The 24,731-nt window shown below is 38.2% G+C and overlaps 1 protein-coding gene across 5 annotated transcripts in view; it reads right to left on the reverse strand.

Moving 5' to 3' along the window:
- The window catches only part of WDR17 (WD repeat domain 17), a 77,137-nt gene that overhangs the window by 3,316 nt on the left and 49,090 nt on the right, over window positions 1-24,731 (reverse strand). For 2 of the 5 annotated variants that reach the window (XM_073219204.1, XM_036996147.2), the window contains 16 exons: window positions 19,711-19,875; window positions 17,298-17,500; window positions 16,099-16,248; window positions 15,881-16,011; window positions 15,483-15,608; window positions 14,292-14,447; window positions 11,920-11,984; window positions 10,247-10,379; window positions 9,720-9,811; window positions 8,560-8,659; window positions 7,627-7,766; window positions 3,859-3,970; window positions 3,012-3,041; window positions 2,650-2,791; window positions 2,253-2,355; window positions 1,128-1,229 (listed from right to left, as the gene is read on the reverse strand). In XM_073219204.1, coding sequence (XP_073075305.1) covers window positions 1,128-1,229; window positions 2,253-2,355; window positions 2,650-2,791; window positions 3,012-3,041; window positions 3,859-3,970; window positions 7,627-7,766; window positions 8,560-8,659; window positions 9,720-9,811; window positions 10,247-10,379; window positions 11,920-11,984; window positions 14,292-14,447; window positions 15,483-15,608; window positions 15,881-16,011; window positions 16,099-16,248; window positions 17,298-17,500; window positions 19,711-19,875 — 1,950 coding nt within the window. Of the gene's footprint in view, window positions 1-1,127; window positions 1,230-2,252; window positions 2,356-2,649; window positions 2,792-3,011; window positions 3,042-3,089; window positions 3,518-3,858; window positions 3,971-7,626; window positions 7,767-8,559; window positions 8,660-9,719; window positions 9,812-10,246; window positions 10,380-11,919; window positions 11,985-14,291; window positions 14,448-15,482; window positions 15,609-15,880; window positions 16,012-16,098; window positions 16,249-17,297; window positions 17,501-19,710; window positions 19,876-24,731 lie in introns of those variants that run through there. The other 3 variants (XM_073219205.1, XM_036996158.2, XM_073219206.1) reach the window with 3 other exon arrangements.

Below are 24,731 nucleotides of genomic sequence, written 5' to 3' on the forward strand. Positions count from 1 at the left end.
GAAAGGGAGGAAAGGCTGATGTCAATTCCTTACAGGAGGTGCGAGAAAACGGGACACCGCGACAGCAGTGACCTACCCCCTCTGTGTGTAGACACAATTATTAATTATTAGCTTTAGATAAGGAATTACTAGTCCTAGTTTCTATAATCTACAAATTCAGTATGTTTTTTGAGGAACTCATTAATTGAAATTTAAAAGTAGAAGGTTTTTTAGGAGCTATAAAGAAAACACCAGACCTCCTGGTGAAGGAAGCATCTCTGACGCACGCCATGTGGTTGCCAGCTCAGCTGTCACCTGCTTTGTTCCTCTCGGACTCCTCTGCCCCGTCTAGAGCCACTCGGAGAAGCCGCTTACTCACACACTCAGCATTTTAGGAGTCACCTACCCTGCCATTCAGCAAGTAAGGGACTCGTGTTTTTAGGGAAGGACCTGAAATCCTATTTTTGAGTAAATAGGTTTTAAGCATAATGGCTGAAATTCAGCAAGCTGTTGGAAAATATAGGAATTTGGCAGGTATGTTATGCCTGGATGTAAGAGTGAGTCACCTGGTACTCACAAACCCTTTACTTTGCTGTTTTCTACTGTAGAGACTGGGAAGCCAAAATGCCCAGTTTCTCATCTTCTTTTAAAAGCAGCGTCCACAGTCTGGCCAGAGATGAAGGCACACACTCCAGGAGGCCCTTCCTTCCCGTGAGCTGGCCTCGTCCCCGTGGCCCCCATCGTGTCGCCATTCTCTTTGTTGCCTACAACAGAGACGTGACACACAGGGTGCCGGCTGCCGCCCCGTAACCACGGGCGACCAGGCAAGAGAACCACAACGGTCAGCACCGAGAGAAGGGCGGAGCCCGGGCCCCGATGGAAGCGCGCGCCGCTGCGCAGCCCTGGAAAGCCTGCCCGCTGCGTCCCGGCGGCGGACACCCCTGCGCGTGGAAGCTAGAGTCCGGGATCGCTGTTACTCGCAGCCTCTCACCCCTAAGTCATGTGGCCTTCTGCGCTGTTACAAAGTTCACACTCTGAGCAAACGGATGCACGCAGTAGGCATTTGGTTCCTTCTGTGATCCTCTTAGACACTAACTGCCTAAGGGGAAGGAACTTCTCTGATTTCGTAGAAGAGAATCTCTTTTTACCTTGTGTACTCATAAAGTGCCGGCACGATGCTTTGGTACTGTCTGCTGATGGCCAGTAATGCACCAATATAACCACATAATATGAGCAATTCATTGCGAGCTCTGAAAGAGAGTGTTTTTTTTTAGTCCCATCACGAGAGGCATGACAGTAGTCTCACATACAGTTACTGCATGTGTGGCTCTATATAGTCTGATGGGCGACATTTGTAACAAAATACATTTAGAAAATTTTCTAAACTTGAAGATATTCTATTTATCAGTTAACTTCTATTCATTTATCCTAGACATTTGCTATGATGTGAATCATAATGTAAAATACTCATCTTTAAATAATATTTAACTCTTGACTTTTTGTTGTTCTCTATTCCTTTTCTCATGTCACTCCTCGAGTCACTTATTTGGGCTGATTTAGGAATTCCTGGCATATTGTGTAAATTCTAGAAAAAGGCAAAGAATATCCATACATGTCCTACTGGGACATTTGTCAAAGACTCACCGGCTGCAGGTCATCTTTCCACATGGGCATTAAAACCAGAACAGCCCAAAGCCTCTATTAGAAATCATACAGTCTTTGGAGACTTTAGTTATATTTAGTTATATGGATAACAATGTCCTTAAATGATGCTTAAAATTCAGGGATCGTGTCTAATTTTTACTTTCTAGCACTTTCACTTTTTCCCCCAACCTACTATGCTTTGCTCACAATGCGTATTTAATAGATGTGACCACTAGTTTCTTGAGGACTCAAGGTCCAAAACCACCCCAAAGTTTTAAATTAACCCTACCTGATCTGAACCAGAGACATACACACATACCCAACACATATGTACACACACACTAGGTACTAGTAAATGGAGCCACTAATATTTATTACTTTTATTATTTCATACTTTATATACAATTATATTTCATGTTTAAATTTTATATTTTGTTATTATTGTTTTTTTGTTTTGAATTGACCTCTGTATTATTATTAAGAATATAACAAATAAAAATGTAGTTTTTCTACAAGTGCATCTACCTGTCCAAGACGATCTTATCTCTTGATCTAGACACCACAAATAACACAGCCATTTTAAAACACTACATAGGTCCAATTACATATTTTGGAGAAAAAGTACTCACTCAGTACACGTATGCATGACTAATTTTTCAGTACGAATGTAACTCAGTAGGTCCAGAACAGGGTAAATGGTATCCAAAGTCCAGTTTGAACCACCCATGTGCTCTGGCAAAATAAAACCAAATAAAAGAGAAGAGATTATCTAAATAATACTGTCAAAACTTACTCATCCAATTTTAAACTTATGTCTTTAATTCTCTCCCGGTCAATCCTATCTACCTCTTTATTTTCTAGACCACAAGTGTCGGCCTGTGTATGCTGTCTCAGGCCCACATACATGCTATCAGCCAACTCTTTCTTTTTAAAACTTGAGATGGTTGAGGTTGATTTTAAGACCAACTATCAGTCTGAATGAAAAGATCAAGTAAGTGAGTATTATAGTACTAACTGGAAACTTACCTTTCATGAAGTCAATACCAAAAGGAAGGGCTTTTTCAGGTTCTTCACTTAACAAATAATACTTTATAGTTTCAAATACATTGCCCTCTGCACGGGCTGCCTCAGCTAACTGCATGCATTCCTCTACTGTGGGGAGCTTGCACTAGAAAACAATTGGTTTGATGACAATGTTACTAATACACAGAGAAAAGCAACAGTATAAGTACTAAGTATTTCCAATATGCCAAATGTGTTTTCCTTATTAAAGTTACTCAAAATAGAAATAAGTGTAATAATTTGTATTAAGAAATACAAATAGATATAAATGGAATAAATTTCATGGAAATATATTTAGGATCTAATAACAATAAGTAAGGTATTACCTGATGAGTCAGCAGTTTTTCATCAAACACCTAAAAAAGAGGTGGAAGTAAACTGCCCTCACTGTGATTCTGAAATTAGTATCTGCAAATGTAATTTGGCAAAAAAGACTCAGATTTGTTGTTCAGAACAAATACACTGACCAGGGTCAAAAACTACACTAAATGTAGAAAACATAAGAGATGCAGTCTCACATGGCCTCAGAGGCAGTGTCATTTAATTACACTTGACCTTTGAGACAAAGCAACTTTATTTCAAGCAGAAAGATGAAAAGGTACAAGCCCCCGAGGGTTCTGGCTTTGATATTCAGAAAGGCCGCAGAGTGGAGATTCTGAGCCTAAGAAACTTCATTACATAAATGAAAAGCAGCACTCTCCATTTCGTCGGAGAATTTGTTTTCTTTTAAAACGGAGTCGGCTCCTCCCCCAGGCAAGTCCTTCGTCGGCTTCCGTCATGCAGGCAGGAGTTATCTTTGCATGCAAAGTGGGAGACTGGACACGCTTGGGATCTGCAGTAGACATGTTCTCGCTCACCATCTAACTACAGCACATCCCATACCTCCTCTGAGTTCACTTTCTTTGTAAAATAGAAACAACGTCCCCTGCTTTGCAAAGTTTCATGAGAACTTGAGTAAAATACAAATATATGTGAAATTTAGAACAATTCCAAGCATACAGCAGAAGCGTAGTAACTGCTACTTCTTACTGTTTCCATTTTTGTTGTATTTATAAAAGAGTCCTAAAGGGATCATGGATTTGTTCCCCGCAGGTATCTCATTCACCTGAACCTGAAATTGGTTACATCACAGCACTGCGTTGCAAACTAGAACATCGAACGCTGTCAGCGTACCTTCTCATGAAGGTCATTTATCTCTTCAGTACACCCCGGGTAAAAAGCACAGAGTTTTACTAATTGTAGTTCATTATCAGGAATCATCATGAGAAGATCTGCTGCCAAATTCCTATTCACATAACAAAAGGGAAATTCAATGAGGAAAAAATCTAAAAATAACACTTGGAACTATTTCAAAGGAAGAACTCTTAATGTACCTCCCCTGCTTTTCTATTTACATTAATAGTACTAATTTCCTACTTATTCAACGCCTCTAACTGTAGCTGACAGAAACCAAAGGGCATGAAAAAAATGTATTAAGAATTTCTATTTTTGTAACTCTAAAATGAATCTTTACATATTTACAATTAATTTTGTTTTTATAGAATAATTCTCTAACCAAACTAAGTAGTAGTATTAGATTTGTTCTTTGGAGTGAATTATAAAGCCAACTTTGTGAAAGCTATTTTTTGTCAACTTTTGTTATATTTGCCAACAATGGATAACTGGATTAGCCAATTCATTAAAACCAGAATACTTAGGTATTTTAAGTTTAGATTTTGGGGTCTGCATATTTCTTAAACTTTAAGTGGAAATCAAAGGTAGAAATGCAACTTTCTGATTTTGTTTTTAAAGAGTCAATGGATATTTCAGTCAATAAATATTTCCGAAATAAGGCATTTTAAAGAATTGTATAGACTCAAAAACTGTATCTTAAAAATATTTTGTATACAAAACTGAGAAAACATCAATTTTTAATGGTTCTAGATGTTATTATTCAATTTTCAAGAAATTGGTATGTCCCCATTTGGCATGATGTTAGGACAGGCAGTACCCTAAATGTGAATTTGTGAGGGGTATGCTGTGGGTTCTGAGTGTAAAATCCTCCCTCACCTATGAAGTTTTCAGTAAAAATCTACACTGGTCACTATGTGACTAAATTATTTTTTAAAACATTAAGAGATGTTTAATCAAGAATATAGCGAGTATAGAATAGGGATAGAGAAAACTTGTGTGTCAAATTTTCTACCATCATTCAGCAGGTCAATCTGTGAGTGTTTTTACAAGTTCCAAATTAGAGTAATTCATCTGTTTTTGCAAAGTGGTATAAATGACTTTGTTTTCTGATACCAACATCTAATAGTTTTTAATAATGTCCATTAGAATATAGAAATTATCACTTTGTTTTATAGTGTACAAAATAGTTGTGCTGAAATTCTATTCAAACATCTATAAACTACAAAGAAAAATCTGACTTTCTTACTATAGAATTATATCCTGATACACTGAAATTTACAGCAATTCTAACTAATTTTACTCTTTAGTCTAAATCATTATTTATTGAAAATTCAGTATACCACAGAAAATGTGTGTATATACATACATATATATGTAAAGAAATAGACCAACCAATCTAAAGTCTTAAATTCACAATCAGAACAGGCATTTAATTTGTTTCACTGAGTTAGCTATTATTTTGCATTATAGAAAGACACAGCCCACTTACACAAGTTTTAAGTAGAAACCATGAGGGATTTGCACCTAGGTTATAGGAACTGCTCATTGTGTTGTAGTTAGGTTTTATGTGCTATAAATTGCATAAATGAACTGGCATTTTGTAAAACAATAAAGTGAAAACAGTTAATGGTCATTTCTTAATATAGTGTTAATATTCTAGAAATAAAATATTAGGTGAATTTCAAAACTCAACATTTTTATAAAACTAGATAGTACCTGAATCCAACAGATGGAAAGCTAAAAAGAAAGTAATTTTGAATATGAATTATCATGAATTGAATATGCAGTGAGAACCAAGAAGAAGCAAACTTCTACCAGTAAAGGTAAAAAACATAAAATTCTTGGTTTAAAAAATGATGAAGTGTCTTGAAATTATGCAGCTATGTTAACTGTTTTTTTTTTAAATTTGTGGAGCTCTGCTAATAGCCATGAAGATGATAGATTTCCCCTAGAAATAAAACTGATCAGCACCATATATTTCAGAATTTGAAGTTTATCCTGGTTTCTGGTTCACATATCTATGGATATAAAAAGAAAACTCTTGGGCGGGGAGTTACAAGGAAATAGAAGGTTTTTTAATATTAAAACCAACTAAGACAGCCAGTTGAAAGATTTTTAAACCTCTTTTAAATTTAACATTTAAATCTGACCTTCACTTTTTGTATGTTATTTAGATTAGATGGTGACTTCTGCATGGAGTCGGTCACCTTTGTGAATAATCTGAGCAGGCCTCACGCTCTGGGATGGGCCCGAGAAGTCACAGAGCCGTGTAACTGACGACTACAATTCTTGGCAGAGGGAAAGCTGGGCCTCAAAAGATGGCCAGCGTTCAATACAGTTAAGTCTAAGGCTGATGGTGGGTTGAGGGAGGGAGTTCCTGTATCACTGTAAAATACAGATAAAATTAGAATGACTCTGAGATTCCCGATTCACTCAGAAAGCCTCCACGTCCATGCAGAAGAGATGAAAAGGGGGGGGGGGCTGCTCGTTCCGAGAAGGCCCCTGGTAAGAGGATGGTTCAGAGAGATAGCTGTGTTCCTCCAAAATTCTTAGGTTGAAACCTCATCCCCAGTGTGATGGTGTTTGGAGTGGGGGCCTTTGGGAGGTGATTAGGAATTGATGCCTTTGTAAACGAGGCCCCTGAGAGCTCCCTAACTGCTTCCACCATGTGAGCACAAGAAAAGGTGGTCAATTAGGATCCAGGACACTGGCTCTCACCGGGCACGGACTCTGCTGCATGGGATCTTAGTCTGCTCAGCTTCTAGAACTGTGAGAAATAAACATCTGTTGCTTATAAGCCACCCAGTCTGGGGTATTTTGTTATAGCAGCTGAACTAAGATAGTAGTGATGAGTGCAAACTTTGGAGCTAGTTTATGTAGCTGTGAACTTGGCTCTGCTACGTACTGAGACCTGAGACAAGCTAACATCTACTGCATGGTGGCAGCAAGTTATCACGTGGCAGGGCTCACGCCAAGGTGGGACACACTGCAGGCAGTGAGAAGTGCTGGTTCACTGTTATTACTGCTGCTGTTACTATCATGTGTGTCCGCAGACCTCCACCCTAAGTTTGGTGTGTGTGTGCACGTTTATATATTGGGGAGAGGTCAAAATCCTCATTAAGTTTATTTAGAAACTTCTTGAAGTTCTAGGTACTTGGGGAAAAGAGAAGACAAAAGCCTAAAATCACTTTATCCAGCAAACATCTGGCAAAAATCTGTACCATGTCTTCCCAAAGGGGCCTCCATAAACAAAGGGCTCTGCCCTATGGACGGGGCTCTCTGACCCGGGCTTTCAGGCCCCCCAGGGCCACATCTATTAGGATACTGTTCCAGTCTAGCAAAGTGGCCTGTTCCAAGTCTTCAGCTGAACCATCTCTGTTAGAAAAGTGACTTTGTTTTCCAAGCCTTAAGCTACAACACAGGATGTGACAAGAATGAGTATAGATGTGGAGAATGTAAAATGTGGAACGTGTGGTCCTGCTAAACTTGAGACATGTGCATTTAATCTCATGATGGTGTATGTGCTTGGAATATGGAACTACAACTGGGCTGCTTCCAAAAGGGTCGTGGCAGGTGCCATCATACACCTATGGGAGTTCTCACTATTGCACCATGCTCAGGTCACCAGCTCCTCCCACAATCTTATTTCTTATTAAAAAAGGAGATCCTATATTCTTCCAACACACATCTTATCAAATGCAACTTACAGTATTTAAAAGAATGTATTCCATCACTATGAAATTATTCTTTGAATTCAGGAATTCTTACCATGTTGGAATCAACATGCACTTTCTTGCCAACAATTCCAGGGCATAGTGCATTTGGGGGGCTGCAGGCTCCCCCAGGACTGTGCCCACGCAGACTGCTAACTCCAGCTCGTTTCCACGAATCAGGTAAGCCATAGCAAGCTTGGCCAACAAGAAAAGAAGTTCCTCAGTACCACAGATGCTGGGCAGGACCGTCATTCCCACCACGCTCATAAAGTAGATAAAATAGTATTAACCTATAATCAATTATTCAGATCAACTATTGAATGTAATATTCCTATAAAGTATTCATGTAAGTAATTATAAGCAATTTCCTGATGGAAAAGCTGATAAAGGGACTTACAGGAAATTTTATAAGGGCAGATTTTAAGAGTTTCTCTAAAACAGTCTTGGCAATATCCTCAGCACGTCATTGAGTCTATCAAAAAAGAATGTGGATCCGTAAAAGCCTCTTCAGTAGTGTGATCATGATCACCGATTCGATCAATGGTAATCAATTATCCCTTAAAGCCAATTATCTAAGGATATGTACCGATATAGAATCTGCATCTTTACTTAACATTTTCCTTATTACATTAGTGAGTCAAACAGAAAATACTTTAAAATAACTTGTCAAGAATATACTAAAGAACACTTAAACATAAGTGATTTCAGAAGTCAGGTATTCTGAATCCAGTGATTTCTCTCTTCACCACTCCTTCTCACATATGATGAAATACTTAAAGTCAGGGTGTTAGAAATATGTATTTGTGGTAAAAAATGAATGGTTAACAATCTCACAGTCTGTAGAGTTTAGGTGTACTTATTCGGCATGTAATTCCTCAGCATGCAGAACCACACCTTACCCGGGAAGCTACCTTATTTTTTCCCCTCCAACATCATGACATACACTTAAGAGGTTGCCATTCACATAAACTGATTTGAAAGGTTGTACCTCAATATTATCTACAGCGAGGTGGCAGCAAGCGGCTAGCGCCGCACGCCCGTCCTGAAAATACCAGTCTGCCAGTTCTTTACTGACCATGTGCAGGAGCCTAGAAGAAAAAGAGAACATGGTCCACAAACACAAGGACTCCATCCTAAAAATGAGCTCATGCCCTTGTATAACAAGCTGACTACAGTATCAAATAAGATTTAATTTGATATCCTTATTTTAGGTATAAAGCCTGACTTTCAGGAAATGTAGATGAGCTGATAAATGCATCCCCTATCCTGGCTGCCAACCCCTGCAACAACTGTTAGAAGAAAAGCCTAACTTTCAAAATTTACTATCTTTCATTCAACAGTGTCTAAAGCAGCTCTGGGATAGTTAACCTTAGAAGGATTACAGGTTGAACTGTAACTTTTCAGAATTTAGGTGGTAGCTGAAGTATGGGTAGTAGATGTTAGATCTTCCCACTGCCGTGTTTAGAAATGGCAGAAAATAGCACCAAAGAACCAAGAAGGAATATGTTAGTCCCAACACAGTATTTGATTAACATTTTATAACCCTTTTTTACTTGATAAGGGTCCTAAAAGCTTAAATATCCCATTTTCTAGGGCAATATTAGGAGGCAATAGATAAGGCAGGGAAGGAAGATACGAGATAGAAAGAAGGTCAACAGGCTGAAGAATTCTAACTTCCATTTCTTTTGCAAATGTTAAGCATGTGGACCTCTTCTTTAGAAGGAGCCTAAATGTTATCAGGACACGAACACCGGGGTCGTGGATTATGCACTGCCTTACAGTGACATCACCCACAGGGACCTCACGGTGACAGTGATTAGCAGCACCCTGGCTTTCCACCGCCCCTCCTCCCAAACAGGGGTGAGCAGGTTTTAAGTATTTAGTTGTTTTATCTGCAGTCTCTCCACCAAAATGCATCCTGCTCTTCTGGACGCTGTAGAAGATGTGCGCGGGCTGCCTCAACATGCTGACATTTCCTATTCACGAAGCATGGACGCTGTGGCTGGACAGGGTTGTGGAGAGAAATGCAGTTCAGAACACGGCAGCCAAGACCTCTGGACACCAGAAAGCGTGAACTACATGCCCCCTGAAACTCCTCATGAAAACCAACTATAAAAACACAGGCCCCAAACAGCATAAATCGCTCACTCCTTGAAGTCTTCTCTGTAGCTCTCATCAGAATACGAAGGGCCTCTAGGTGTGGACACTTGAAAGGTTTGCATATTTCCCTCACAGGCAGCCTGGAATTTAATGAACATGTTAAATTAATCCCTAACTGTTGAAAACTGACCAATTTCAGAATATTATTTTGAGCAAAATACACTTAAATCATATTGAAAATTCATACAGTTTGGAGATGCCCTTAGAATTTGAAAAAAAAAAAGTGGACTCGTTTGTGAGAATCAATGTGAAACTTCAAGTAAATGGCTACCAGAAAAACTTGTTCAAGCATATGTAATACAAAAACTCAAGATTGCTGAGAAGGTTCCATGTTTAAAGATCTAAAATAAGTTCAGTGTGACTGGAGCAAAGACAGCATGACTGAACGGAGGTGGGCAGAAGGCAGGCCATCTGTGACTTTGTCCATCACGTGCAGGAAGTCAGCCCCCACAGTCCCTCCCTTCCACACACCTGCACACCAACCTATGTGATGTGATGTGATGACCCGGCTGTACCTGTGCAACAAGCAGAGCTTCTTTAAGCTGACCTCTTGACATTAAAAAATTGACTAATTTTTTTACATCACCAATGGCTATGCAGTATGGAATGACATCATCCTTATCTTCCTGGATTAATTGATCAGCTCTCCTAATAAAATAAGAACAATTTTTTTTTACAATATACTCATTTCAAGATTCTAAGTTGAACTTAGATTTTCTGAAATATCAAAAATATAAAATTTGCAACAGATTTCACAAAGCCCTTTCTGCATATCACTTTTTAAAAAGATTAAGATTTTATAACCCAAACAGACATGGAAGACAAAACTTTTCTGAAATAAATACTACAGAAACTTGTTTTCCCTTAGAACACTACATATTTTCATCTTTTGAGTGCACCGAACATTTCCAGTCTTAAAATTAATGTCTTATCTATGAAAGTGAGCAACATATTTTTCTGAAAGTAAGTTGTAAAGCAGATATAAGTGGTGGGATAGCTACTCTCAATTGGATTAATAAATATGTGGGCAGCTGCTTTATTAAAGACAGAAAAATTTTAAATGTTTTAGGAGGTACAACAATGAATGGAGGGTCTCTAAATACAAGAAGGTTAAAATCATTAAGAAGGATAATACCAGAACACAAATATTGATAATACAATGCAGAATACTGTTAGTGCCCCGGGCAAGGTGGTTTTAAAGAAAAATAACCTTCCAGATATGTGAGGGGGAAAGAACACCCCAGTGTCAGAGATTACAAAGGGCTGAGTGGCTGTGTCTCTGTCTCCCTGTAGCCATCACTATCTGTGTCAATCTGAGTGTCACTTCTCCCATCTAAGCCTCAGGTACTTTCACAATGACCAACCTAGTTAATTCCACTCTTAATGTCTAACTTCAGTTTTGTTGAAAATTAATCGGGTATATTTCATTTAAGCTGGCATTTGCATTAAGCTATATTTGAACAGCCAATCCCTGGGGAGGTGTTGCAGACACCTTTTCTGCTGTTTGCCCTGCCCACTGATAACACTCTCCAATTCATAGGGTCACTGATTCTTTCTCAGAGTTTTCAGGAGAAACCAACCCTCCCACCAACTTGATCTGGGACATAAGCCTCCAGAGCTCTGAGATAAATGTCTGTTGTTCTAAGCCAATCAGCTTGTGCTACTTCATTGTAGCAGACCTAGGAAACTAACATATCTTAGAAAAGACCTTGTTGTCCATGCCTTCTAGAACAAGGACATTTAGTTAAGATTGCTAAGTGGTAGAACATCTCTATCATCAGTACCTCCTTCATATCCACAGAGATGAAATGGCAGGAGTAAGCATCCAGAAGGAATTTCTGAGATTATTTACAGAATAAGTACTCCACAAGTATTGGTTACCATCAAAAATTCTCCCCCTTCTATCTCGATAGCAATATCTTAACCAATGGGTATGTGTGCTGGTCTGTCATTTCCTCCACTGACTTGGGGAAATTTGCCTTCCAATGTCTTTATCAGATGTCAGGTCAAATAAAAAGACACCAAAATGACTTATAACCATTTTTTTCAGTTTATTGTATCTATACTATTGTTATTATTTAAGACAAGAGTAAAAAAAAAAATCTCAAAAGCTACTAATATATTTATGTATTGCTTCCATTTTAACATATTTTAAAACATCTACTTGGACACAGACTCTCTGACTTACCTTTGCATTAACTTCTTCCAGTATTTCATGGAGACCCCTGGAGCAATGGACAAGGCTTTGTCCCACTAGAAAAGGAGAAAAGCAGAAAACATCTCTGTTTTCATTGCACAGTCTAACTCTTAGCAGTCATTTAAAAAATTAACTCATATTTATGATGTGAGTTTTTTGAGTGTTTGGGTTTCCAAGAATATTTTTGTATTCTATCTTATACATTCCATAGAATATAAATATTACTATATTTTAAAATAAAATATGTAAGTTATATTATTTAGCAGTGAAAACAATCCTAGAGAGAGAGAAACAGAGATAGAAGCAGAGAGAGAGGGAGGGGGAGACAGGAGGTGGGGGAAGGGGTAGTAACAAAAGGTGGAAACAGACATTAACTCATTTTCCAATGCAACATTTGTTCTACAGTATTTTATGTTCTATGTTCAAAATAATACATATTGTAATTTTATTTCACTGACTTCTATTTAACAAATATGATGTTCATTTCTATTTTTACTCTTCCCTACCCATTTTTTACAAATTTTGTCATTTCTTCATATAATAGTTGATATACCTATTGTCATATTTTTTAAATTAAAATTACAGATCGTTGTTCAGTCAAGGCTGATTGTGACTGTTAATCAGAAATACAGATTTCACTGAATTCAAGTCTAGAAGGGAACTGAAGAGAAAATATTCTGAAATATCTCATGCATCAAAACTTCATTTTAATTAAGGGTCTCCAAATCAGCAGAGTTCTACTGCAATTAACACTAGAAAATTAGTAATTAGCATGAAAAATAACAGGTTAAATCTCAAGTAATTTTTAATACTACATTATTTATAATCATCTCAACATTTTTAAAGCAAGGTAACGTAAATTATGTTTTCAGGGGAAATCTGTCTTTATCATTGGGGTGAATGGAAGGGAGAAGTTGAAATGGAGATTAAACTAATTTTGAAGTAATCAAGTTCTTTCAATAAAAACATGTTTTGTAAGTGAAAAGATTGAGTGTTTTCCTACACTTATACTATTAATTTATAGAAGTAGAAACTTTCATAAGAAGTGCACAATTCTAAGGACACCAGTATTTCTTAAGGATTGTAAGCATAACAGCAAATGATTAAGTTCCATAAGCAGGTCCTTTACTTAGTATGTTTAATTAAATTTGAGTTAAATGTAGTTTTAAATATATCTACACAGATACAGAACTCAGAGAGATAAAAAGTTACACCATTCTACCAAAATTTACTTATTCCCCTTTTCCTGAACTTTTGATATTCTCCCTAGTAATACCCTGTTAAAAGAGTAACTTTTAAGTCAAACCTTTACTTCTTCATAAGAAAAATTTTTAACTTTTCTTTTTTTCTAAATTAAACAGCTTTTTTAGAAAAGCTTTTGATGCCTTTTCAATTAATGTTTTTAAAGGCTCATCTTATTATTTTAGGTCAGGTAATAATTCATTGTTTGTCTCTAGTATATGGGGAACATACAAAAAGATAAGTTAAATGTAATTTTGATATATTTTATGGTAACTTTGTTGCTTAGTTTTACTTTATATTATTTATAAATATTCTTAATATTAGGCTTATTATTCTTAAGAATAAGTTAATATTAATATTCTTAATTATAAAATTAATCTAGAACTTTCAAAAATCTATTAACTCTGCAATGAGTCCATGCATCCTAATCTTTTTCTTACTAGAATTTTTGTTGAGCATGCACATTCAGAAAAATGGAAAACTCAATGCATTTTCACAACCTGAATACCAGCACTCACATTGGGAGTCAGAGACCCTCCTCTAGTTTGCTCTGTTTTAGTCACCGCCTGCCTCCCAAAGGTAAATCACTACCCTGAATTTTTAACAGGATAGATTCATCCTAACCTTTTTGAAAACGTGCTGTTTCAGTCCCCCATAAAAATCAGGGTTGCCTTGGGAGCATCCTTCACCAGCTGATTACCAGTGGAAACCCTTTTGGCCAGTGTGGGATTTAGTTGTGACAAATGGAATTAACAAGGGAATCCATTGTAAGGACAGATATTTCTTATGTATCAAAATTCTAGGCTGGAGCAGTGGTTCTCAGGATGCCCGAGAATGACCTGGAGGGCTTATAAAGCACAGATCGCTGGGTTCCATCCCCAGAGTTTCTGATTCTGTAGGTTTGGGGTGGGAAGTGCACATCTTAACAGGTTCCTTGCCATTGATGCTGATGTTACCAGCCCGGGGGTCTCACTTTGAAAGCTACCTTTCTAAGGTTACCCCTGATATCAGGTTGGCAGAGAACCAATTAGGTCTGGAAAAGGTAAGCTTAGTATTTAGTATTTCACTAATCCTTAGAGTACTTTGTTCAGTGCATTAATTTTGCTTTGATGGAACGTTACCTCTCCAAGTTCAACCATAAGCTCACAGTATCTCTGAATGTGTCCTAATCTCAAGTGTATTTCAGCAGCTTCCTTCAGCCTTTCCTCCTTAGTAGGCACACCAATTCCTCCACCAAATTTACACATCTTGACTGTTGTTAGTTCTTGGGCTTCAGACTGGTTAAAAAGAAAGTAACATTTCCTAAATTTTGTTATACAAGAGCTAGTGGTAACAGATGATCATAAAAGTGTCATATGAACACATTTAAAAACAGTGCTGGAAATTAAATATTTTTAAAAATCAGCACTTTTTCTCTATAAAATATGATAGATCCTTAAACATAATACGTTGATGTGGGTGGGGAGTAGAGACTGGATGTGCCTAGTGCGGGTGGGGAGAGGCTAACCCAGTGTCCACTTATTCACCAGGCGCTGTGTTTATCCAGAAATGCAGAGGCCAAGCAGCAGTGAGTGACAAGCTGATATGTAACTGGTGAAAATACATATAGGCCTCTAATAAAAGTTAAAAGTCACTGGCTCACTCTAACTGGTTGCTCTAGTATCAGCGGTAACAGTTACAGTCATGAGGTGTTAAGTCTCTGATCAAAGAAAGTATTTCTTCTTTATGAAAATAGCTGTTTGTTGTGGCTACCACATCCACTTCCTGGCACAGCTCTCTCCATGCTCAAGCAGGTAGGTCAACCACGGTATTTCATTGCAAATATAAAGACCCTTTTTTCTTTCTGGTCCCAGGACTGGTCTGCTGTTGGTACCTGCGTATTACTCCAGGTATCAGGTAATGAATAATTTTGTATTAGAATTCATTAAGAGCTATAACATGATTAGTTTTAATAAAACATATCCTAGAATACCACCCATGAGGCATCTGACAGCAAAATCAGAGCAGTCCGTGTATCACGATCATCTGGTAACATGGTGAAGGAAAAGCATTTCAACTAGTTCCAAGTGACCTTTGAAGAATTTCATGAGATTCAACCTAAAAAAACCATGGCTGCCTTAATCTGTCCCAAAATAATTCACACTCTCATGATTAGTTTCTAACACCTCAATATTCCCTTTTTCAGTCTACCAACTCTGATTATATAAACTGTTTAAGGTAATTTTTATGTCTTAATAGTGAAAAGGCAATTTTGTATCTTAATTTTATATCCTAATAGTGAAAAGGACATGACGTCAGCATGCTGTACGTACCGTTCTAAATTTGATCAGGTGTTTCAAATGCATTACTCCTTTACAGTAGTTCTGAGGGAGTAAACTGTCGTCCTGTCCTTCTATCACAGCAACTAAGTTCCACAAATTGTCACTGCCACCTGGAGGCTGAAAAGTTGATGTAAAAACCCCACAGTATTTTGTATCTTCAAAAATATAAAGCAGGCATATCTTCAATTGAAAAATTAACAAAACAGTAACTATAATTTATTTCATTTACTGCTCATTTCCATATGCTTCCTTACACTGCACAGATTATGCTCAGAGGGATCCACTGAATTGTGATGATACATGTAAATATGTAATAACTTAATGACAATACTTATATTGATTCATTTGGCTAAAGGGAAATGTTCACATTGAATTTCTATAATACTTACTGATAAACATTCTGAAAACCATCTTAGTTTTTTCACTCGAGGATTACCAGTTAGTTTCTCTACTTCTTGTTTAATATCTCTTGACACTTTACCACACAACAGAGGAGGAGCCCCTTGTTCTATAGCATAATCTGGAGAACAGACATAATTCAGTGAGAAAAGACTGCTTACAGAATATTATTTAAAAATCAAATCTAATATATGCATATTTTCAATACCAGTATTTCCGATAATTTCTTCCCAAGATCTGTCTGCCAGAATATTTATTTGTAAAGGCATGATTAAAGGTGTTAATGACCAGAGTCTCACTGTAGAGTCACGGGAGCAAGAGGCCACAGTGAATGGGCGGCTCGGATGGCATGCTAGACCTGATGGAAAAAATAAACCTATTTTAACCAAGGTGCACACTGAAAAAATTTTTATCTGAATATATCTCATAAAACTTCTAGAAGAACTGAAGTTATGAGGAAATATTTTAAAAAGCATTTCTATCGTGGATGAAAATTTGAATACAATTTTGAATACAAAATTGAATAATTATTTGAAAGCAAATGGTCTTGGATGAAAATGTTGAAATTGTCTTTCAGTTGGTCCAGCAGCCAGCATACTGTCATACCAACGCAGTACAGAGTCATCTGGGAGTTGCTGGATGGACGGAAGTTCCAAGACAAGAGCAAGAAAGAGTTGGGGCTTTTCAATTTAGAATGTCCAGAAATGGGATTCTCTCCCACACTCAGTCCCACATTGCCTCAATTAAAAGGCCACTGGGTAAAGCAAACGGATACAAATGTTTAGATTAGGGTTATTTTCTCTATGGACTCATTTTTAAATTCTTATTTACCTATTTACTCTCATCAAAATTTGGGCCTATGAATGAGAATTAAGCGATACAAAAAATACAAGAAATCTAGTTTTCTATACCCAGCTTAATTATATTAAAAATGTAGTATTACATTAAAAAACAAAACATTGTCCTAAATGTCCAAGAATATAAGTAGAGGAGTGGCTACATAAGTTCTGTTTACTTTATTATTGATTCCCTGTTGTACAGCTTACCTCTGGAGTGATGGTACACAAAGGGAAAAAAATCCAAGCTGTACATGTTAATAATGTGCATGGGTATATGTGTGCATGTGTGTGCACGTGTGTGTGTGTATACAGAAACACAAATACACCTGCAGAGAGAGAGAAAGACACCCAAGTGCTAACAGTAGTTACCTTCTGATAATTTCTGATGTTTTCCTATTATCTTCTGTGTATTCTGATATTTCAATAATAAACATGTATAATTCTGAATGAGGAAAATGTTATTTTTAAATGAAACACTATAATATTTCTTTAAAAAATATCGTATTGCTCAGAAATTACAGTCATCATTAATACAGCAGAATTTAAAAGTACATGCGAAACACTTTACCATATACGTCAGCACCATGATCAGACACAGTCTCCAGACAAATTCCTCCCCGCGTGTCCCATACTCTCATGGTGTAGTCCCAGCTGCCAGATATCAGTAAGTACGGCATCTCAGTGTTCCACAGCAATCCCCTCACAGGTGCAGTGTGTCCATTAAGAACATTTATGCAAGCGTCTTGAGTATAATCCCAGATTCGAACAGAACTGAAAACAGAAGAGTATGTATATAATGCCATTAAAGTCGTAATTTATCTAAAGGATTAACATATTCTTAATGGTGCTCAACGATTCTTTCTCAGTATACCAAAAAAGCATTTTAAGTTTCATAATACGCTAAGATTCTCTTCTGAAGAGCAGATAGAAATTGATAATTAACTAGGCTAGAGCTAGCCTACTCCAATATATTTTATCCTTACTTTTACTGGTCATTTTCTACCGATAGTAAATATACTATTTTGTTGTTTATATGTTTAAAAAGGTTTCTTAAAATGAAATACCTAGAACGGTTAAAGCCAAAGAAAAAATATGACTAATAACCTGGACACAATAATTTCAGAGCACTCAAAGCTTATTTGTAAATCATGAAAATAGAGCATGTACAGTGATTTGAAAAATTACTTGAAAAACCAATTCATGTTTATGGTCTATCAATTCAGTAAGTTATTCCTTCATGTTTTTGTTGCTCAGTCAGTGTGGAATCAATCTCAGATCAGTACAAAATTTAAATATACCTAGATTTATGATATTACTTGAATATACTGATTATATAAAGTAAAAATCTTACTGAAATAAAATTAAACTCAAAATGAATTTAAGACCTCCAAATGCTAAAACTATGCTTGGACAATTCATAATAATTTTTTAGTCACAGATTATATAAACATGACAAGCCCAAAGTTCTAACACCTCCAAAGTTATGTTACACTAAAAAGGAGACACATTATGTATTTTAAGTTCTTTAGGACATATTTCTGCTTTTAATAAAAAGACTTACTGATTCTTTCTCCCCTTTTACTAATATAGGACAGTATATTCAGGCTGATCATAACCTAATTTCTTTGGTGCTAATTTCTTATATATGTTAGCATTTAAATTATTTTGGTGGGTATTGTGTTTTCATAAATCAGACTACATTAAAGTGATTTGTATCAAAAAACTTTAATGTTATCAAAGGGGCACTAGAACAGGTGTTCTTGCTTTTATGGCATAGGTTAGGCAAACATCAGGCTTTGAAATCCTAATGTGTATTTGTAGTCGAACACAAGAAAAACATAAGCAAAGCTTCTATGTACCTTCCTGCTGTACGTAAGGAACGTTTGCGGCTTACAGGCCAAAGCATCGTATCTGAGTTCTGCCATGAGTACACTGACAATTAATGGTTTCCCTGCAATTCTGGCTTTTCTTTAAAGGTGCTAGGTGACATGTTAGGCATAACCATCATCTACATTATTACTAATCAGTAATAACCAGACTTTTAAAAAGCCTTTCAACTTTTATAACCATGAGTCAGTAAAATTTTACTGCTATCTTTCTGACAAATACTTCTTAGACAATGATTGAAGATTACACTTTTTTTCATGTAGAATAGGATTTAGATGCTAAAGTCTCTGTTAATAGACTAGAACAATCTCATAAGTCACCTTACACACTTTAACCTTATTATAAGCATTTCTAGTGATAACCTATAGAAATCTCATAACTGCTTTTCTATTAAATTTGGATTAATGCCAGTATTTCATGATAAAAATACTTAACTATTATATAGTAAACCTGTGGTTACTATACATTATGATTTCACTTACATAAAGTAAGATTTTTCTTACCTACATTTATCTCATGTTCAAACAGTGAGCAAACTGTATTATGAAATCTATCTTGTTTGAATATGAAATATAGACAAGATTTTAGGAATTTTCACAAATCCAGAAAAATGTTAAATCACTCTAACTTCTAAATATCTTCTCTTCATCTAAAATATAGGATCATTTTTTATTCCATTCTTAATGAAAACAGAGCACACAGCTGTCTTCCCTATGAAGTATAAGAACATCATTGAAAATAAACTCTTCTCTATATTTTAGAGATTTATTTGTCTTAGATCTTTTTCCCTTTCCCAATGGAACCTTGAAATTTTTTGTTTTTGTTAACTTTGTTAATAAGAGAAATAAGCATCCACAGGAGACAAAATAAGTATGGAAATTTGTGATTCCTATCATGACTATGATGCCTATGTAAGTATGGCGAGGCACTTCAGCTTTAGATGAACACAATTAGGTACTTGTTAGCGGCCTGCTTATTATGTACATGTTTAAAATGATTCCACACATGAGCTGGATCATGTAATTAAGTACATTTCTAGAAAGGTATAAGCTTTTGAATCTAAGGACTAGAAAGACCGAATCCAACATACATACCCATCATCAGAACCACTGCAAAGGGTGCCCTCCCTCAGGGGTGACCACCTAACGTGGAACACTTTGGCTGTGTGTCCACTAAATACCTTCAGTGGTTGATCAGAGCTGGTGGCCAAGTAATAGACACGAACATTTTTGTCTTCACAGCCAGTGGCTATCATGTCTCTGAAACAGCATCAGTGGTACATTAAAAAATGAAAAAACTGGGGCGGGAGCCAAGATGGCGGCGTGAGTAGAGCAGTGGAAATCTCCTCCCAAAAACACATAGAGCTATGAAAATATAACAAAGAAAAATCTTCCTAAAATAGAGACCACAGGACACAGGACAACATCCAGACCACATCCACACCTGCAAGAACCCAGCGCCTTGTGAAGGGGGTAAGATACAAGCCCCAGCCCGGCGGGACCCGAGCGCCCCTCCCCCCGGCTCCCGGCGGGTGGAGAGAAACCGGAGCAGTTTTTTTTTTTGGCGAGCGCTTTTTGGAAGCCTTAGAGGGACGGGCCCCCGTTGCTGGGGAGGCAGGGTGGCGGGACCGGTGAGGAGGTGCCTGGGAACAGCGCCGGAGGACAAAGAATATCCCACGTTTCTCCCTGCGAGACCTGGGGGCGGGTGCCTGAGACCGGTGCCTGAGGACGGAGGAGGTCGCGCGTTTTTCCCCTTTTTTTTTTTTCTCTTTTTGGCAAGCGCTTTTTGGAAGCCTTGAAGGGACGGGGACCCCAGTGCTAGGGAGGCACGGTGGCGGGACTGGTGAGCGGGTGGCTGGGACCGGCGCCTGAGGACAAAGAATATCCCCCGTTTTTCCCTGCGGGACCGGTGGGCGGGTGCCTGAGACCGGCACTTGAGGACAGAGGAAATCGCGCGTTTTTCCCCTTTTTTTTTTCTCTTTTCTGCGAGTGCTTTTTGGAAGCCTAAAAGGGACAGGGACCCCGGTGCTAGGGAGGCAGGGCGGCGGGACTGGTGAGCGGGTGCCTGGGACCGGCACCTGAGGACAAAGAATATCCCGCATTTTTCCCTGTGGGACCGGTGGGTGGGTGCCTGAGACCAGCACCTGAGGACGGAAGAAATCGCGCGTTTTTCCCCTTTTTTTTCTCTCTTTTTGCCAAGTGCTTTTTGGAAGCCTTGAAGGGACAGGGACCCCGGTGCTAGGGAGGCAGGGCGGCAGGACTGGTGAGCGGGTGCGTGGGACCAGTGCCTGAGGACAAAGAATATTGAGCGTTCCTTCCCTGCGGGACCGGTGGGTGGGTGCTTTTTGGAAGCCTTGAAAGGACAGGGACCCTGGTGCTAGGGAGACAGGGCAGCAGGACCAGTGCGCGGGTGCCTGGGACCGGCACCTGAGGAAAAAAAAAAAAAAATCGCGTGTTTTTTCTTTTTTTTTTTCCTTTCTGTTCCCTCTCTCATTGTTGCTGTTGTTGTTTTGGTTTGGAGAGTGCTTTTTGGAAATCTTAAAGGGGCAGGACAGGTCACTTAGACCAGAAGCAGGGAATCTGGGGATCTCTGGGCACTCTAACCCCCTGGGCAGCAGGGAGCACAGAGGCCCCTTACGGAGATAAATAGTCTCCTGGCTGCTCCCCCTCTAACGGGGCTCCACCATTTTGGAGGAACAGCCCCAGCCAGGCCAAGCCCACAGCAACAGTGGAGATAAACCCCAAAGCAACTGGGCAGGAAGCAGAAGCCCTGTCTGCGCACAGCTGCCCAGCACAAGCCACTAGAGGTCGCTATTCTCCCAGGAAAAGGCTACAAACCAACAAGAAGGGAAGCTCTTCCAGCGGTCACTTGTACCAGCTCTGCAAACTATCTCTATCACCATGAAAAGGCAAAACTACAGGCAGACAAAGATCACAGAGACAACACCTGAGAAGGAGACAGACCTAACTAGTCCTCCTGAAAAAGAATTCAAAATAAAAATCATGAACATGCTGACAGAGATGCAGAAAAAAATGCAAGAGCAATGGGATGAGATGCAGAGAAAAATGCAAGAGCAGTGGGATGAGATGCAGAGAAAAATGCAAGAGCAGTGGGATGAAGTCCGGAAGGAGATCACAGATGTCAGGAAAGAGATCACAGAAGTGAAACAATCCCTGGAAGGATTTATAAGCAGAATGGATAAGATGCAAGAGGCCATTGAAGGAATAGAAGCCAGAGAACAGGAACGTATAGAAGCTGACATAGAGAGAGATAAAAGGATCTCCAGGAATGAAACAACACTAAGAGAAATATGTGACCAATACAAAAGGAAAAACATTCGTATTATAGGGATACCAGAAGAGGAAGAAAGAGGAAAAGGGATAGAAAGGGTCTTTGAAGAAATAATTGCTGAAAACTTCCCCAAACTGGGGGAGGAAATAATCGAACAGACCATGGAATTATACAGAACCCCCAACAGAAAGGATCCAAGGAGGACAACACCAAGACACATAATAATTAAAATGGCAAGGATCAAGGACAAGGAAAGAGTTTTAAAGGCAGCTAGAGAGAAAAAGGTCACCTATAAAGGAAAACCAATCAGGCTAACATCAGACTTCTCAACAGAAACCCTACAGGCCAGAAGAGAATGGCATGATATACTTAATGCAATGAAACAGAAGGGCCTTGAACCAAGGATACTGTATCCAGCACGACTATCATTTAAATATGATGGTGGGATCAAACAATTCCCAGACAAGCAAAAGCTGAGGGAATTTGCTTCCCACAAACCACCTCTACAGGGCATCCTACAGGGACTGCTCTAGATGGGAGCACCCCTAAAAAGAGCACAGAACAAAACACACAACATATGAAGAAGGGAGGAGGAGGAATAAGAAGGGAGAGAAGAAAAGACTCTCCAGACAGTGTATATAACAGCTCAATAAGCGAGCTAAGTTAGGCAGTAAGATACTAAAGAAGCTAACCTTGAACCTTTGGTAACCACGAATCTAAAGCCTGCAATGGCAATAAGTACATATCTTTCAATAGTCACCCTAAATGTAAATGGACTTAATGCACCAATCAAAAGACATAGAGTAATAGAATGGATAAAAAAGCAAGACCCATCTATATGCTGCTTACAAGAAACTCACCTTAAACCCAAAGATAAGCATAGACTAAAAGTCAAGGGATGGAAAAACATATTTCAGGCAAACAACAGTGAGAAGAAAGCAGGGGTTGCAGTACTAATATCAGACAAAATAGACTTCAAAACAAAGAAAGTAACAAGAGATAAAGAAGGCCACTACATAATGATAAAGGGCTTAGTCCAACAAGAGGATATAACCATTCTAAATATATATGCACCCAATACAGGAGCACCAGCATATGTGAAGCAAATACTAACAGAACTAAAGAGGGAAATAGACTGCAATGCATTCATTGTAGGAGACTTCAACACACCACTCACCCCAAAGGATAGATCCACCGGGCAGAAAATAAGTAAAGACACACAGGCACTGAACAACACACTAGAACAGATGGACCTAATAGACATCTATAGAACTTTACATCCAAAAGCAACAGGATATACATTCTTCTCAAGTGCACATGGAACATTCTCTAGAATAGACCACATACTAGCTCACAAAAAGAGCCTCAGTAAATTCCACAATATTGAAATTCTACCAACCAATTTTTCAGACCACAAAGGTATGAAAGTAGAAATAAATTCTACAAAGAAAACAAAAAGGCTCACAAACACATGGAGGCTTAACAACATGCTACTAAATAATCAATGGATCAATGAACAAATCAAAATAGAGATCAAGGAATATAGAGAAACAAATGACAACAACAACACTAAGCCCCAACTTCTGTGGGATGCAGCGAAAGCAGTCTTAAGAGGAAAGTATATAGCAATCCAGGCACACTTGAAGAAGGAAGAACAATCCCAAATGAATAGTCTAACATCACAATTATTAAAACTGGAAAAAGAAGAACAAATGAGGCCTAAAGTCAGCAGAAGGAGGGACATAATAAAGATCAGAGAAGAAATAAACAAAATTGAGAAGAATAAAACAATAGCAAAAATCAACGAAACCAAGAGCTGGTTCTTTGAGAAAATAAACAAAATAGATAAGCCTCTAGCCCAACTTATTAAGAGAAAAAGAGAGTCAACACAAATCAACATAATCAGAAATGAGAATGGAAAAATCACGACAGACTCCACAGAAATACAAAGAATTATTAAAGACTACTATGAAAACCTATATGCCAACAAGCTGGAAAACCTAGAAGAAATGGACAACTTCCTAGAAAAATACAACCTCCCAAGACTGACCAAGGAAGAAACACAAAAGTTAAACAAACCAATTACAAGCAAAGAAATTGAAACAGTAATCAAAAAACTACCCAAGAACAAAACCCCGGGGCCGGACGGATTTACCTCGGAATTTTATCAGACACACAGAGAAGACATAATACCCATTCTCCTTAAAGTGTTCCACAAAATAGAAGAAGAGGGAATACTCCCAAACTCATTCTATGAAGCCAACATCACCCTAATACCAAAACCAGGCAAAGACCCCACCAAAAAAGAAAATTACAGACCAATATCCCTGATGAACGTAGATGCAAAAATACTCAATAAAATATTAGCAAACAGAATTCAACAGTATATCAAAAGGATCATACACCATGACCAAGTGGGGTTCATCCCAGGGATGCAAGGATGGTACAACATTCGAAAATCCATCAACATCATCCACCACATCAACAAAAAGAAAGACAAAAACCACATGATCATCTCCATAGATGCTGAAAAAGCATTTGACAAAATTCAACATCCATTCATGATAAAAACTCTCAGCAAAATGGGAATAGAGGGCAAGTACCTCAACATAATAAAGGCCATATATGATAAACCCACAGCCAGCATTATACTGAACAGCGAGAAGCTGAAAGCATTTCCACTGAGATCGGGAACCAGACAGGGATGCCCACTCTCCCCACTGTTATTTAACATAGTACTGGAGGTCCTAGCCACGGCAATCAGACAAAACAAAGAAATACAAGGAATCCAGATTGGTAAAGAAGAAGTTAAACTGTCACTATT

This window comes from Manis javanica, chromosome 12 (assembly GCF_040802235.1).
Source record: "Manis javanica isolate MJ-LG chromosome 12, MJ_LKY, whole genome shotgun sequence".
NCBI lineage: Eukaryota > Metazoa > Chordata > Mammalia > Pholidota > Manidae > Manis > Manis javanica.